The sequence below is a fragment of the Aythya marila genome, assembly GCF_965140915.1.
Source record: "Aythya marila genome assembly, contig: HAP1_HAP1_SCAFFOLD_1055, whole genome shotgun sequence".
NCBI classification, from domain to species: domain Eukaryota; kingdom Metazoa; phylum Chordata; class Aves; order Anseriformes; family Anatidae; genus Aythya; species Aythya marila.
Window position 1 is genome coordinate 1 of NW_028136636.1, and position 17,576 is coordinate 17,576.

The 17,576-nt window shown below is 60.1% G+C and overlaps 1 protein-coding gene across 1 annotated transcript; it reads left to right on the top strand.

The window, feature by feature from the left end:
- Positions 1-207: 207 nt before the first annotated feature.
- LOC309891663 (methyl-CpG-binding domain protein 1-like) lies at positions 208-17,034 on the top strand (the record flags this gene model as incomplete). The annotated part of the gene is made up of 10 exons (XM_082786006.1): positions 208-386; positions 1,269-1,354; positions 2,112-2,152; positions 2,274-2,411; positions 5,049-5,183; positions 7,274-7,324; positions 7,446-7,502; positions 8,573-8,647; positions 12,544-12,705; positions 16,838-17,034. Coding segments are annotated over 10 exons (1,121 nt in total), but the record flags the coding sequence as incomplete, so codon positions are not given.
- Positions 17,035-17,576: the final 542 nt, after the last annotated feature.

The following is a 17,576-nucleotide window of genomic DNA, read 5'->3' on the forward strand; positions in this document are numbered from 1 at the left end:
GGGTAACTAAATGGGGGGGGATTTTTTTTTTTTGAGGGGGGGTCCCCAAAACGTTCCCCCACCCCCCCCCCCATAACTGATTTGTGCCCCCCCCCCAGGCCAGGAAAGGCCCCAAATGGCGCCAGCTCGCGGGGCACCCCCGGCCCCCCCCCAGCTGGAGGAGGTGGGGGGGCCGGAAGAGGCGGAGCCGCAGGAGGCGGAGCCTGATGTGGCCCCGCCCCCTCCTCCTCCCCCTCCTCCTCCTCCCCCTCCTCCCCCCACACCCCCCCTGGCCCCCCCGCCTCCCGTCGAGGCCCCGCCCCCCCCGGAGCCCCCCCCGGAGCCCCCCTGGCTCGGCGCACCCGGAAGCGGCCCCCCCCGGAGCCCCCCCAGGACACCGTGGTGGCGTGAGTGGGGGGGGGGGATTTGGGGGGCTGGGGGGGGATTTGGGGGGCTGGGGGGGCTGTAGGGGGTCATTGGGATCGGGAGGTTTATTGGGGTTGGGGGGGGGTTATGGGGTTGGGGGCGATATGGGGGATTTTGGGGTTGGGGGGGTTAAAGGGGGTTATTGGGGTTGGGGGGGTTATGGGGCTGGGGGGGTTATGGGGCTGGGGGGTTATGGGGGATTTTTGGGGTTGGGGGGGGTTAAAGGGGGGTCATTGGGGCTGGGGGGGGTTATGGGGCTGGGGGGGTTATGGGGGATTTTTGGGGGTTGGGGGTGATATAGGGGGGTCATTGGGGCTGGGGGGGGTTATGGGGCTGGGGGGGTTATGGGGGATTTTGGGGGTTGGGGGTGATATAGGGGGGTCATTAGGGCCCGGGGGGGGTTATTGGGATTGGGGGGTTTATGGGGGATTATTGGGGTTGGGGGGGTTAAAGGGGGGTCATTGGAGTCTGGGGGGGTTATTGGGGTCAGGGGGTTATGGGGTTGGGGGGTGTTATGGGGGATTTTGGGGTTGGGGGAGTTATTGGGGTCCAGGGGGGCTTATTGGGGTCAGGGGGGTTATGGGGGGGCGTTTATGGGGTCAGGGAGGTTGTAGGGGATTTTGGGACTCGGGGGAGTTTATGGGGTCGGGGGGTTATGGGGCACTCAGGGGCTGGGGGGATATTGGGGGGGTTATAGGGACTTTTTGGGGTGGGGGGGGTTATTGGGGGAGCAACAGGGGTTACTGGGGGGGTCAGCGGGGGGCTGTTGGGGGTCGTGGGTGTTACTGGGAGTTCCTGGGGGCGTTGTGGGGTTATTGGGGTGCCGGGGGGGGGGGTCACCGCCTGTCCTGTCCCCCCCCCAGGTGCTGTGCCGGCTGCCAGAGCCACTTCCCGGGGGTGACGCTGCCCCCCCAGCGCCGCTGCCGCTGGCTCTGCCCCGAGTGCCGGGGTGAGCCCAGAGGGGGGGCGGGGGGGGGGGGGGGGGCTCTGTGTTTTGGGGGGGGGTCCTGGGGTCTGTATTAGGGGCTGGGGGGGGGCAGGAGGTCTCTATTAGGGTCTTGGGGGGGGGCTCATGGGGCACACGAGGGTGGGAAGATGCACCCTGGGGGGGGGATCAGGGGTCACTTCTAGGGCCTGGGGGGTGGCTGTGTAATGTGGGGGGGGGTCCAGGGGGCAGTGAGACCCCCCCTAACCCCTTTTTTACCCCCCCCAACCCTTTTTTTTGACCCCCCAACCCTTTTTTTGACCCCCCAACCCCTCTTTTCCCCCCCCAACCCCTCTTTTCCCCCCCCAACCCCTCTTTTCCCCCCCCAACCCCTCTTTTCCCCCCCCAACCCCTCTTTTCCCCCCCCAACCCCTCTTTTCCCCCCCCCAACCCCTTTTTTCCCCCCCCAACCCCCTTTTTTTCCCCCCCCAACCCCTTTTCCCCCCCCCAACCCCTTTTCCCCCCCCCAACCCCTTTTCCCCCCCCCAACCCCTTATTTTCCCCCCCCCATCCCCTTTTATTCCCCCCCCAACCCCTTTTTTCCCCCCCCCAACCCCTCTTTTCCCCCCCCAACCCCTCTTTTCCCCCCCCAACCCCTTATTTCCCCCCCCCCATCCCCTTTTATTCCCCCCCCAACCCCTTTTTTCCCCCCCCCATCCCCTTTTATTCCCCCCCCAACCCCTTTTTTTCCCCCCCCCAACCCCTTTTTTCCCCCCCCCAGCCCGGCGCCGCGACTTCAACCGCGAGCAGCGCTTCTTCAAGGTACCCCCCCTCCCCCTTTAACCCCTTTAACCCCTTTAACCCCCCCCCCTTATATATCGGGGGGGGGGGTATCTGGGGGGTCCCCTGAGCCCCCCCCTCAATATTTTGCCCCCCCCCGCAGCGGGTGGGCTGCGGCTCCTGCCAGGCCTGCCGCATCCCCGAGGACTGCGGCATCTGCAGCGCCTGCGCCCGCCGCGCCTGCGCCCCCGCCCGCGCCCCCAAGTGCCTCCTGCGCCGCTGCCTGCGCATCGTCAAGAAGGTGGGGGGGGGGGGCGTGACGTCATCGGGGGGGCCGTGACGTCATCGGGGGGCGTGGTGATGTCATCAGGGGGTGGTGGTGTCGTGGGGAGGGGGGTGGTGTCGTGGAGGGGGGTGGGGTGTGGGGGTACGTGGGGTGGGCCCCGTGATTGTGCGTGTTGGGGGGGTGGGGACACGTGTGTTGGGGCGTGGGGAGGCGTGTTGGGGTGTGTTGACATGTGTTAGGGCGTGTGGGAACATGTATCAGGGTCTGTGGGCACGTGTTGGGGTGTGCTGGGGTATGTGGAGATGCGTGTTGGGGCATGAGGATGTGTGTGGAGGCGTGTTGGGGTGTGTTGGAGCGTGTTGGGGCGTGTTGGAGCATGTTGGGGCATGTTGGGGCATGAGGATGTGTGTGGAGGCGTGTTGGGGCGTGTTGAGGTGTGTTGGGGCGTGTTGGAGCATGTTGAGGTGTGTTGGGGCATGAGGATGTGTGTGGAGGCGTGTTGGGGCGTGTTGAGGTGTGTTGGGGCATGTTGGAGCATGTTGAGGTGTGTTGGGGCATGAGGATGTGTGTGGAGGCGTGTTGGGGCGTGTTGAGGTGTGTTGGGGCATGTTGGAGCATGTTGAGGTGTGTTGGGGCATGAGGATGTGTGTGGAGGCGTGTTGGGGTGTGTTGACATGTGTTAGGGCGTGTGGGAACATGTGTCAGGGTCTGTGGGCACGTGTTGGGGTGTGCTGGGGTAGGTGGAGATGCATGTTGGGGCATGAGGATGTGTGTGGAGGCGTGTTGGGGCGTGTTGGGGCATGTTGAGGTGTGTTGGGGCGTGTTGGAGCATGTTGAGGTGTGTTGGGGCGTGTTGGAGCATGTTGAGGTGTGTTGGGGCGTGTTGGAGCATGTTGAGGTGTGTTGGGGCATGAGGATGTGTGTGGAGGCGTTTTGGGGCGTGTTGGAGCGTGTTGAGGCATGAGGACACGTGTTACCCTATGCCAGAGCCACCTGCCCATCCCCAGCTTCACACGTGTCACCGTGTGAGGACACAAAGCATGTTGAAGCGTGTTGGGTGCAGCCCTGTGGGGCTGTGCCACCTGCCTGGCCCCACGTCCCCCCCACCTTGGCGTGTCCACGCGTGTTGAGGCGTGTTAGCGTGCTGGCCCCTGCTGTGCCACCCCCATGTCCCTTAGTCGCCACATGATGCCACGTGTGGAGGCATGACAACACATGTTGAGGCATGATGATGCACCTCAAAGCATGTTAACACATGTTAGGGCATGTTAACACGTGTTAGTGCATGTTGGGGCACGTTAATGCACTCCCACATGTTGACACATGAGACATTGACATGTGCTAACACAGATAAAGCTACGATGTGTGTTGGAGCATGTTAACATGTCTTGAGGCATGTTGGCACATGTTGAAATATGTTGACATGCGTGTTGAGGCATGACGTGTCAAAGCATGTTAACAGGGCAGGACCCAGCAGCAAAAGGCATGTTAGGGTATGTCAAGGCGTGATAACACATGTTGAAGGCTCTTAACACATGTTGAGGCATGATGTGCATTGAGATGGTGACATGTAGAGGCGTGACCACGCATGTTGGAGCATGTTAACATGCTAGAAGTGTGATGACACGTGTTAAAACATGCAGACATGGAGTAGTGCCGTGTGTTGAGGTATGTTAACACGTGAAGCGTGATGAGGTGTTAAAGTAAGGTGAGGTGGAGCACGGTGAGACGTGTTGGGGCGTGTTAACACATGTAGAGTGTGAGAACATGTGTTAGAACACGTTAACACAAGCATGACAACGCTGACACGTAATGAAACACATCAAAACATGCCAACACGTGGAGATACGACCAAGTTAAACACATGGAGCCATGACAGCGTGTTCCTACACAGAGCCACGTGTGTCAAAGCATGTTCCTGGCATGTAACCATGGTGACACGTGTCAAAGCATGTTCCTGGCATGTAACCATGGTGACACGTGTCAAAGCATGTTCCTGACACGCAGCCATGCTGTCACATGTCAAGGTGTGTTCCCATGGCACGCTAACCCTGCTCCAGCACCCCGTATCCCCCCATATTAAGGCACGTTAAGGTATGTTGAAGCATGTTGAGGCGTGTTGAAGCATGTCAAGGCGTGTTCCCATGTCACGCTAACCCCACTGCACCTCCCCAACTCCCCCATACCACCCCATATCCCCCTATATGAACGTATGCTGAGGTATGTTGAGGCGTGTTCAGGTGTGTTAAAGTATGCTGAGGCGTGTTAAGGTATGTTGAAGCATGTTAGAGTGTGTTGAAGCGTGTTCCCATGTCACGCTAACCCCGTTCCACCTCCCCAACCCCCCCATACCACCCCATATCCCCCCCCATATGAAGGTATGTTGGGGTACATTACAGTATGTCAGGGTGTGTTGAGGTGTGTTGAGGCATGTTAAGGTATGTTGAAGCGTGTTGAGGCGTGTTCCCATGTCACACTAACCCCCTTCCACCTCCCCAAGCCCTCCACCCCACCCCATATCCCCCTACCTCACCCCACATGAAGGTATGTCAAGGTATGTCGAGGCGTGTTCTCACCCGTCAAGGTATGTTCTCACGTGTCGAGGTGTGTTCTCACGTGTTCTCACGTGTTCTCACGTGTTCTCCCCCCCAGGGCCTGGGCTGCGGCGCGTGCCAGGGCTGCGTGGCCACGGAGGACTGCGGCAGCTGCTGCATCTGCCTGCGGCGCCTGCAGCCCGGCCTCAAGCGCCAGTGGCGCTGCCTGCGCCGCCGCTGCCTGCGCCCCAAGGTAAAAAACCCCAAAAATTACCCCGAAAAAGCCTCCCCCTGAACCCCCAACACCCAAATCCCCTAAAAAAAGCCTCCCCCTGAGCCCCCAACCCCAAAATCCCCCCTAAAAAAGTCTCCCCCTGAGCCCCCAACCCCAAAATCGCCACCCCAAAATCCCCAAAAAGCCTCCCCCTGAGCCCCCAACCCCAAAATCCCCCCCAAAGAGGCTCCCCATTAACCCCCAACCCCAAAATCCCCCCCAAAAAGCCTCCCCCTAAACCCCCAACCACAACATCACCACCCCGAAATCCCCTAAAAGGCTCCTCCTGAGTCCCCAACCCCAAAATCCCCCAAAAAAGCCTCCCCCTGAACCCTCAACCCCAAAATTCCCCCCAAAAAAGCCTCCCCCTGAACCCCCAACCACAACATCACCACCCCAAAATCCCCTAAAAGGCTCCTCCTGAGTCCCCAACCCCAAAATCTCCCCAAAAAAGCCTCCCCCCTGAACCCCCAACCCCAAAATCCCCCCAAAAATCTTCCCCCCGAACCCTCAACCCCAAAATCCCCCTAAAAAAGCCTCCCCCTGAACCCCCAACCCCAAAATCCCCCCCAAAAAGCCTCCCCCTGAGCCCCCAACCCCAAAATCGCCACCCCAAAATCCTCTAAAAGGCTCCTCCTGAGTCCCCAACCCCAACATCACTACCCCAAAATCCCCAAAAAAGCCTCCCCCTGAGCCCCCAACCCCAAAATCCCCCCCAAAAAAGCCTCCCCCCTGAACCCCCAACCCCAAAATCCCCCCAAAAATCTTCCCCCTGAACCCCCAACCCCAAAATCCCCCCAAAAAAGCCTCCCTCTGAAATCCCAACCCCAAAATCACCACCCCAAAATCCCCAAAAAGGCTCCTCCTGAGCCCCCAACCCTAAAATCGCCACCCCAAAATCCCTAAAAAGCCTCCCCCTGAACCCCCAACCCCAAAATCCCCCCCAAAAAGCCTCCCCCTAAACCCCCAACCCCAAAATCACCACCCCAAAATCCCCAAAAAGGCTCCTCCTGAACTCACAACCCCAAAATCCCCCCAAAAAAGCCTCCCCCCTAAACCCCCAACCCCAAAATCGCCACCCCAAAATCCCCTAAAAGGCTCCTCCTGACCCCCCAACCCCAACATCGCCACCCCAAAATCTCCAAAATCCCCAAAAAGCCTCCCCCTGAGCCCCCAACCCCAACATCGCCACCCCAAAATCCCTAAAAAGCCTCCCCCTGAGCCCCCAACCCCAAAATCCCCCCAAAAATCTTCCCCCTGAACCCTCAACCCTAAAATCCCCCCCAAAAAGGCTCCCCATTAACCCCCAACCCCAAAATCCCCAAAAAGCCTCTCCCCTGAACCCCCAACCCCCAAATCCCCCCAAAAAAGCCTCCCCCTGAAACCCCAACCCCAAAATCCCCCCAAAAATCTCCCCCCTGAACCCTCAACCCCAAAATCCCCCCCAAAAAGCCTCCCCCTAAACCCCCAACCCCAACATCACCACCCCAAAATCCCCCCTAAAAAAGCCTCCCCCTGAGCCCCCAACCCCAACATCGCCACCCCAAAATCCCCAAAAAGCCTCCCCATTAACCCCCAACCCCAAAATCCCCCCCAAAAATCCCCACCCCAAAACCCCCACCCAAATCCCAAACCTCCCAAATCCCCCCGAAGCCCAAAAGCTCCACCCCAAAACAGCCCCAAAACCCTGAAGCCCTAAATATTGAAGCCCCCAAAACCCCAAATCCCCACCCAGAAACCCCCAAACTCCCCCAAACCCTAAAAACTCCCACCAAAAACCTCCCCAAAATCCCCACCCAAACCCCAAAACCTTTACCCCAAATCCCTCTCCAAACCCCAACACCCCCCAAAACCCCAAATCCCCACCCCAAAACTCCAAACCTGCACCCCAAACTCCCCAAATGCCCCCCAAACCCCCAAATTCCCATCCTAACCCCTCCCCAAGCCCCACCCCAAATCCCCCCAAACCCCAAATCCCCCCCAAACCCCAAATCACCCCCAAAATCCCCTAAAATCACCCCAAAATCCCCCAAATCCCCCCAAAATCCCCTGACCCCATTTCCCCGCAGAGCTCGGTGGCAGCCAAGAAGCCCCCGTGCGGCCCCCGTGCGCCGGCAGCGGTGAGATTGGGGTTTTTTTGTAGGGTTTTATTGGGATTTGGGGTTTTTTAGGGGGTTTTTGGGGTCGGGACGAGTGGGGGGGCGCCTGTCTTGACCCCATTTTTGCCCTTTTTCACCCCAGAAGTGGAAGCCCCCCGCGGACAGGGAGCCCAGCGCCGCCCCCAGCAGCCGGCACCGGGTGAGTGGGGACCCCAAAAAGGGGGGGGGGACCCTAAATTGGGGGGGGTTAATTAAGGGGGAGGGGTTTAATTAATTGGGAGGTGTTCTTAAATTAACGGGGCGGCCCTAAATTAATGGGGGCAGGTCCTAAATTAATGGGGGGAGGTCCTAAATTAATGGGAGTGACCCTAAATTAATTGGGGGGAGCTCTTAAATTAATGGGGTCGGCCCTGAATTAATTGGGGTGGCCCTAAATTAATGGGGGGAGGCTCTAAATTAATTGGGGGGGGGGTTCTTAAATTAATGGGGTGGCCCTAAATTAACTAGGGGGAAGCCCTAAAATTAATGGGGATGGCCCTAAAATTAATTGGGGGTTGACCCTAAATTAATGGGGGGTCGACCCTAAATTAATGGGGGATGGTCCTAAGTTAATTGGGGTGGCCCAAAGTTATTTGGGGTGGCCCTAAGTTAATGGGGGAGGCCCTAAATTAACCCCATTAATCCCTCAAATTAATAGGGGCACCCAAGACGGAGGGGTGCTCTCCCAAATTAATGGGATTTCCTCCCAAATTAATGGGATTTCCTCCCTAATTAATGGGATTTCCTCCCAAATTAACGGGATTTCCTCCCAAATCAATGGGATTTTCTCCCAGATTAACGGGATTTTCCCCCAAATCAATGGGATCTCCCCCAGATTAACGGGGTTTCTTCCCAAATTAATGGGATTTCCTCCCAAATTAACAGGATTTCACCCAAATTAACAGAATTTCTTTCCAAATCAATGGGGTTTTCCCCCAAATTAATGGGATTTTCCCCCAAATCAATGGGATTTCCCCCAAATCAATGGGATTTTCTCCCAGATTAACGGGATTTTCCCCCAAATCAATAGGATTTCCCCCAAATTAACGGGATTTCTCCTAAAAATAACGGGGTTTCCCCTAAAAACAGCGGGTTCAGCCCCCAAAACAGGGCGTTCCACCCCAAAACTCAGCAGGATTCCCCCTAAAACTCAGGGGCTGCCCCCCTAATGAGGGGCTGCCCCCCCCCTAATTAACCCCCGCTAATTAACCCCCCCTAATTACCCCCCAGAAGCAGCTGACGCAGGGCAAGGAGAAGAAGAAGCCGGGGCGGCCCCCAAAGCACCCCGGGGCCCGCGGCGGCGCGGTGAGAGCGGGACCCCCCCCAAAATCCCTTTAGGACCCCCCCCAAAATCCCTTTGGGATCCCCCAAAATCCCTTTGGGACCCCCCCCCAAATTCATGGGACCCCCAAAATTGCCCCAAATCCCCCCAAAACACACCCCAAATCCTTCAAATCCCCCCCAAAATCCCCCAAATCCCCCCAAAATCCCAAAAATTCCCCCAAAAATCCCCCCCAAAATGCCCCAAATCTCCCCCAAATCCCTTTGGGATCCCCCAAATCCCTTTGGGACCCCCCCCAAATCCATGGGACCCCAAAAATTGCCCAAAATCCCCCCAAAACACACCCCAAATCCTTCAAATCCCCCCCAAAATCCCCAAAATCCCCCCAAAATCCCAAAAATTCCCCCAAAAATCCCCCCTAAAATGCCCCAAATCTCCCCCAAATCCCTTTGGGATCCCCCAAATCCCTTTGGGACCCCCCCCAAATCCATGGGACCCCCAAAATTGCCCCAAATCCTTCAAATCCTCCCCAAAATCCCCCAAATTCCCCAAAATTCCCCCAAAAATCCCCCCCAAATGCCCCAAATCCCTTTGGGATCCCCCAAATCCCTTTGGGACCCCCCCCCAAATCCATGGAACCCCCAAAATTGCCCCAAATCCCCCCAAATCCTTCAAATCCTCCCCAAAATCCCCCAAATTACCCCCAAATCCCCCAAAATTCCCCCCAAATCCCTAAAAATCCCCCCAAAAATCCCCCCCAAATGCCCCAAATCCCTTTGGGATCCCCCAAATCCCTTTGGGACCCCCCCCAAATCCATGGGACCCCCAAAATTGCCCCAAATCCTTCAAATCCTCCCCAAAATCCCCCAAATTCCCCAAAATTCCCCCAAAAATCCCCCCCAAATGCCCCAAATACCTTTGGGACACCCCCAAAATCCATGGGATCCCCAAAATTGACCAAAATCCCCCAAAACCACACCCCAAATCCTTCAAATCCTCCCCAAAATTCCCCCAAAAATCCCCCCCAAAATGCCCCAAATCCCTTTGGGAACTCCCCAAATCCATGGGACCCCCCAAAATCGACCAAAATCCCCCAAAATCACACCCAAAATCCTTCAAATCCTCCCCAAAATCACACCCAAAATCCTTCAAATCCTCCCCAAAATCCCCCCCTAAATCCCCCCAAATTCCCCCAAAATTCCCCCCAAAATGCCCCAAATCTCCCCCAAATCCCTTTGGGATCCCCCAAAATCCCTTTGGGACCCCCCTAAATCCATGGGACCCCCAAAATTGCCCCAAATCACACCCCAAATCCTTCAAATCCTCCCCAAATCCCCCCAAAATCCCCAAAATTCCCCCCAAAATCCCCCCCAAAATACCCCAAATCCCCCCAAAATCCCCCCCAAAATGCCCCAAATCCCCCCAAAATGCCCCAAATCCCCCCGGCTCCCGTAACGCCCCGAAGAGCTGCGCACCCCTAATAGGGCGGTGGTACCGTAATGGCCCTAATAGAGGGGCGTGACCCCATAACCTGCCCTATAGGGGGCTTTAGGGCCCGTAACGGCCCTAATAGCGGGGCCCTGGGTCCCACAAGGTCCCTAATAGGGTTTGGGGTCCCAAAATGTTCCTAACAGGGGGGTGTGGATCCCATAAAGTCCCTAATAGGGTTTGGGGTCCCAAAATGTTCCTAATAGGGGTGTATGGATCCCATAAAGTCCCTAATAGGATTTGGGGTCCCGTATTGTTCCTAATAGGGGTGTATGGATCCCATAAAGTCCCTAATAGGGTTTGGGGTCCCCTAATGTTCCTAATAGGGGGGTGTGGATCCCATAAAGTCCCTAATAGGGTTTGGGGTCCCCTAATGTTCCTAATAGGGGGTGTGGATCCCATAAAGTCCCTAATTGGGGTGTGTGGATCCCATAAAAGTCCCTAATAGGGATTTGGGGTCCCGTAACTCCCCTAATAGGGATTTGGGGTCCCGTAACGCCCCTAACAGCGGGGTCGGGGTCCCGTAGTTCCCCTAAGAGCACGACCTCCAGGTACCCTACAAACCCCAAATAGCCACCTCCTGACCCCATAACCCCCCAAAGCCCCCAGGAGGGGGGTGCTGACCCCACAACCCCCCCAAATTACCAGTTTCATGACCCCATAAGCCCCTAAACCCAAGGGGGGGTCCCGTGAGGGGGGTGCTGACCCCATAACCCCCCACCCAGCATCACCCCGACCCTATAACCCCCCATATCGCCTTCCCCTGACCCCATAACCCCAGAACCATCACCCCCCAACCCCATATCCCCCCCCCAGCCATTATGGGGGGGGTTCTGGGGTGGTGCTGACCCCATAACACCCCTTAGAGCGTTCCCCTGATCCCATAACCCCCTGACCATCATAACCCGACCCCATAACGCCCCATATGGCTTTCCCCTGGCCCTATAACCCCCCAAATACCAGTTCCACGACCCCATAACCCCCCATATAGCCTTCCCCTGACCCCATAACCCCCCATATAATGCTCCCCCGACCCTATAACCCCCCATATACCACTTCCATGACCCCATAACCCCCCAACCATCACCCTACTGACCCCATAACCCCCCATATAGCATTCCCCTGACCCCATAACCCCCCCGACCCCATTACTGACCCCATTACTGACCCCATATCCCCCCCCCCGCAGCGCACCCCGGGGCGCGGCAGCCGCCGTTGCGGTTCGTGCTCCTGACCCTATAGCCCCCCATACAGCCTCCCCCTGACCCCATAACCCCCCATAACCCCCCCGACCCCATTACTGACCCCATTACTGACCCTATAACCCCATTACTGACCCTATAACCCCATTACTGACCCTATAACCCCCCCCCGCAGCGCACCCCGGGGCGCGGCAGCCGCCGTTGCGGCTCGTGCTCCTGACCCTATAGCCCCCCATAACCCCCCATACAGCCTCCCCCTGACCCCATAACCCCCCACCCTGACCCCATAACCCCCCCGACCCCATTACTGACCCTATAACCCCCCCCCGCAGCACACCCCGGGGCGCAGCAGCCGTCGCTGTGGCTCGTGCTCCTGACCCTATAGCCCCCCATACAGCCTCCCCCTGACCCCATAACCCCCTATAACCCCCCCGACCCCATTACTGACCCCATAACCCCCCCGACCCCATTACTGACCCCATTACTGACCCCATATCCCCCCCCTGCAGCGCACCCCTGGGCGCGGCAGCCGTTGCTGCGGTTCGTGCTCCTGACCCTATAGCCCCCCATAACCCCCCATATCCCCCCATAACCCCCCATACAGCCTCCCCCTGACCCCATAACCCCCCGACCCCATTACTGACCCCATAACCCCATTACTGACCCCATATCCCCCCATCCCGCAGCGCACCCCGGGGCGCGGCAGCCGTCGCTGTGGCTCGTGCTCCTGACCCTATAGCCCCCCATAACCCCCCATACAGCCTCCCCCTGACCCCATAACCCCCCCCCCGACCCCATAACCCCCCCGACCCCATTACTGACCCCATTACTGACCCCATAACCCCCCCCCCGACCCCATTACTGACCCTATAACCCCCCCGCAGCGCACCCCTGGGCGCGGCAGCCGCCGTTGCGGTTCGTGCTCCTGACCCTATAGCCCCCCATACAGCCCCCCCCCGACCCCATAACCCCCTATAACCCCCCCGACCCCATTACTGACCCCATAACCCCCCCCCGACCCCATTACTGACCCCATATCCCCCCCCCGCAGCGCACCCCGGGGTGCGGCAGCCGCTGTTGCGGGTCGTGCTCCTGACCCTATAGCCCCCCATACAGCCTCCCCCTGACCCCATAACCCCCCCCCTGACCCCATAACCCCCCCGACCCCATTACTGACCCCATTACTGACCCTATAACCCCATTACTGACCCTATAACCCCATCCCGCAGCGCACCCCTGGGCGCGGCAGCCGTTGCTGCGGTTCGTGCTCCGCCTGCCTGCGCGCGGCCGACTGCGGGCGCTGCGACTTCTGCCGGGACAAACCCCGCTTCGGGGGCCGCAACCGCCGCAGGCAGAAGTGCCGCTGGAGGCAGTGCCTGCGCCGCGCCATGGTGGGTGCTCCCAGTAACTCCCAGTAGCTCCCAGTACATCCCAGTAGCTCCCAGTACATCCCAGTACATCCCAGTAACCCTCCCAGTAGCACCCCGGTAACTCCCGGTGACACCCAGTGTGACCCCAGGAGCTCCCCCTGCCCCCCAAGTACTCCTTTCATACATCCCAGGAGCTCCCAGTAACTCCCAGTGCTCCCAGTAACTCCCAGTAGCTCCCAGTAGCAACCAGTAGCGACCAGTAGCAACCAGTAACCCTCCCAGTAGCACCCCGGTAACGCCCGGTGCCACCCAGTGTGACCCCAGTGCACCCCAGGAGCTCCCAGTGCCTCTCAGGAGTTCCCCCTGCCCCTCAAGTACTCCTTTCATACATCCCAGTAGCTCCCAGTAACTCCCAGTAGCTCCCAGTAACTCCCAGTAGCTCCCAGTACATCCCAGTAACCCTCCCAGTAGCACCCCCGTAACTCCTGGTGACACCCAGTGTGACCCCAGTGCACCCCAGGAGCTCCCAGTGCCTCTCAGGAGTTCCCCCTGCCCCTCAAGTACTCCTTTCATACATCCCAGTAGCTCCCAGTAACTCCCAGTAGCTCCCAGTAACTCCCAGTAGCTCCCAGTACATCCCAGTAACCCTCCCAGTAGCACCCCCGTAACTCCTGGTGACACCCAGTGTGACCCCAGTGCACCCCAGGAGCTCCCAGTGCCTCTCAGGAGTTCCCCCTGCCCCTCAAGTACTCCTTTCATACATCCCAGTAGCTCCCAGTAACTCCCAGTAGCTCCCAGTAACTCCCAGTAGCTCCCAGTAACCCTCCCAGTAGCACCCCGGTAACTCCCAGTGCCACCCAGTGTGACCCCAGGAGCTCCCCCTGCCCCTCAAGTACTCCCTGGGTACCTCTCAGTACCCCTCCAGTATTCCCCAGTGTCTCCCAGTAGCTCCCAGTAGCTCCCAGTACATCCCAGTACATCCCAGTAGCTCCCAGTAACCCTCCCAGTAGCACCCCGGTAACTCCCAGTGCCACCCAGTGTGACCCCAGGAGCTCCCCCTGCCCCTCAAGTACTCCCTGGGTACCTCTCAGTACCCCTCCAGTATTCCCCAGTGTCTCCCAGTAGCTCCCAGTAGCTCCCAGTACATCCCAGTACATCCCAGTAGCTCCCAGTAACCCTCCCAGTAGCACCCCGGTAACTCCCAGTGACACCCACTGTGACCCCAGGAGCTCCCCCTGCCCCTCAAGTACTCCTTTGATACATCCCAGTAGCTCCCAGTGCTCCCAGTAGCTCCCAGTAACCCTCCCAGTAGCACCCCGGTAACTCCCAGTGACACCCAGTGTGACCCCAGGAGCTCCCCCTGCCCCTCAAGTACTCCCTGGGTACCTCTCAGTACCCCTCCAGTATTCCCCAGTGTCTCCCAGTAACTCCCAGTAGCTCCCAGTACATCCCAGTACATCCCAGTAGCTCCCAGTAACCCTCCCAGTAGCACCCCGGTAACGCCCAGTGACACCCAGTGTGACCCCAGGAGCTCCCCCTGCCCCCCAAGTACTCCTTTGATACATCCCAGGAGCTCCCAGTGCCTCCCAGTAACTCCCAGTAGCTCCCAGTGCTCCCAGTAACACCCAGGAGCTCCCAGTAACCCTCCCAGTAGCACCCCGGTAACTCCCAGTGCCACCCAGTGTGACCCCAGGAGCTCCCCCTGCCCCCCAAGTACTCGTTTGATACATCCCAGTACCCCCCCAGTGCCTCCCAGTAGCTCCCAGTAACTCCCAGTACATCCCAGTAGCTCCCAGTAGCTCCCAGTAACCCTCCCAGTAGCACCCCCGTAACTCCTGGTGACACCCAGTGTGACCCCAGTGCACCCCAGGAGCTCCCAGTGCCTCTCAGGAGTTCCCCCTGCCCCTCAAGTACCCTCCCAGTAACCCCCCAGTATTCCCCAGTACCTCCCAGTAAAGCCCAGTACATCCCGGTAACTCCCAGTAACCCTCCCAGTAGCACCCCGGTAACTCCCAGTGACACCCACTGTGACCCCAGGAGCTCCCCCTGCCCCTCAAGTACTCCTTTGATACATCCCAGGAGCTCCCAGTGCTCCCAGTAGCTCCCAGTAGCTCCCAGTACATCCCAGTAGCTCCCAGTAACCCTCCCAGTAGCACCCCAGTAACACCCAGTGCCACCCAGTGTGACCCCAGTGCCCACCCAGGAGCTCCCCCTGTCCCCCAAGTACTCCTTTGATACATCCCAGGAGCTCCCAGTGCCTCCCAGTAACTCCCAGTAGCTCCCAGTAGCAACCAGTAGCGACCAGTGCCTCCCAGTAACCCTCCCAGTAGCACCCCGGTAACACCCAGTGCCACCCAGTATGCCCCCAGGAGCTCCCAGTGCCTCTCAGGAGCTCCCCCTGCCCCTCAAGTACCCTCCCAGTAACCCCCCAGTATTCCCCAGTAGTTCCCAGTAACACCCAGTACATCCCAGTAACTCCCAGTAACCCTCCCAGTAGCACCCCAGTAACTCCCGGTGCCACCCAGTGTGACCCCAGGAGCTCCCCCTGCCCCCCAAGCACTCCTTTCATACATCCCAGGAGCTCCCAGTACCACTCAGTGCTCCCAGTAGCTCCCAGTAACCCTCCCAGTAGCACCCCGGTAACTCCCAGTGCCACCCAGTGTGACCCCAGTGCCTCTCAGGAGCTCCCCCTGCCCCCAAGGTACTCCCTTGGTACCTCCCAGTACCCCTCCAGTATTCCCCAGTGCCTCCCAGTCATTCCCAGTAGCTCCCAGTGACCTCCCCACAATCCTTTGGTCCAACCCAGCGCCCTCCCAGTAGCTCCCAGTGCCCCCCAGTATATCCCAGTACCCAATATTAGCCACCAGTACACCCCCCAGTCGCCCCCAGCAACCCCCTAGTGCCCCCCAGCCCATCCCAGTACACCCCATTACCTCCCAGTCCCCCCCCCAATTGCTCCCAGTCCCCTCCCAGTTGCTCCCAGTCCCCTCCCAGTCCCTCCCAGTCCCCCCCCCAACCACTCCTGGGGAAACTGAGGCACGCCAGGACCCCGGGGGGGGGTCTTTGCCCCCCCCCCTCCCCCCCCTTCGTGCATCGCTTGGGCTGCGGGGGCACCGCGGGGGGGGGGCGGGGCGGGGGGGGGGCTTCCACGCGCGGCTGCTTCCCCTCCCCCCCTCTTCCCCCCCCCCCCCAAAATCCAACCCCCCCCACCCCAAATTTCTGCCCCCCCCCCGCAGAGGCGGCTGCTGCCGGGGGGGGGGAGGGCCCCGGGGGGGGGCCCTGCCGGGAGCCGCCCCCCCCCCTCCCCACGGGGCCCCCCTCCCCCCCCCCTCCGCCGCCGGCCCCCCCCCCGGGGGCCCCCCCGCGCCGCCGCCCGGAGCCGCCGCCCGCCCCGCCCCCCCCGCAAGGTAACGGGACCCCCCCCAAAAATCCCACACCCCCCCCCCATTAACGCCCCCACCCCATATTTATGGCCCTCCCCCATATATATGGCCCCCCCAATTATTGGGACCCCCCCAATTAATGGGACCCCCCCCCCCCAATTATTGGGACCCCCCCCTCCAGTTCTGGGCCCCCCCCTTTTTAAATGCCCCCCCCTCCATAGTTATGGGACCCCCCCCCAATTAATTGCCCCCCCCCCCATTTATGGGACCCCTCCCCTTACGCCCCCCCCCAATTAATGGGACACCCTCATGGCCCCCCCTCCCCCATTTACGCCCCCCCCCTTATGGGACCCCCTTTAAACCCCCCAAATGAGCCCCCCCCCAATTAACGCCCCCCCCCAATTAACCCCCCCGCTGTGCTTGCTGCTGCTCTGCTCTGCGCCGCCCCCAATTAACCCCCCCCAATTAACCCCCCCTAATTAACCCCCCCCTAATTAACCCCCCCAGGGGACCCAGGCGTCAATGGGGGGGGGGGGGCTCCCGTCTGTGCCCCCCCCCCCCCCCCAATTTAAATGGGGGGGGGGGGACACGATGCCTGGGCCCCCCCCCCCGGGGTCCGTGCCTCAGTTTCCCCACGGGGGGGGCGCTGCGGGACCCCCCCCACGGCCCCAACTGGCCCCGCCCCCTGTGAACAAGCCCCGCCCCCTTTGTGTTTAAGCCCCGCCCCCTGACACCCCCCCCCTTTATTTTCTGTCCCCCCCCCCCCCCAGGACAAGGAGCTCCCCGGGGGGGCTGAGGAGAGCCCAGGGCCCCCCCCGGGCCCCCCCGCGCTGCTGCTCGCCCCCCCCGCGCCCCCCCCCAAGGAGGAGCCGGCGCCCGCCCCGCGCCCACGCCCCGAGGTGAGCTGCGGCCAACGGTGGGGGGCGACCCACACTTGGGGGGCTGCCCCACACATGGGGGATGACCCGTATATTGGGGGCTGCCCCACACATGGGGGGTGACCCACATGTATGGGGGGGGTGACCCATATATAGGGGGGCGACCCACACTTGGGGGGCTGCCCCACATATAGGGGGCTGCCCCATATATTGGGGAGTGACCCACACTTGGGGGGTGACCCACACATGGGGGGGGTGACCCGTATATTGGGGGGTGACCTGTACATGGGGGTTAACCCACACATATAGGGGGCTGCCCCATATATAGGGGGGTGACCCACACATGGGGGGTTGCCCCATATATTGGGGGATGACCCATACATGGGGGGTGACCCACACATATAGGGGGCTGCCCCACACATGGGGGGTGACCCATATAGTGGGGGATGCCCCACAAATACTGGGGAGTGACCCACACTTGGGGGGTGACCCACACACATAGGGGGCTGCCCCATATATTGGGGGGTGACCCACACTTGGGGGGTGACCCACACATATAGGGGGCTGCCCCATATATAGGGGGGTGACCCACACGTGGGGGGCTGACCTGTATATATTGGGGGCTGCCCCA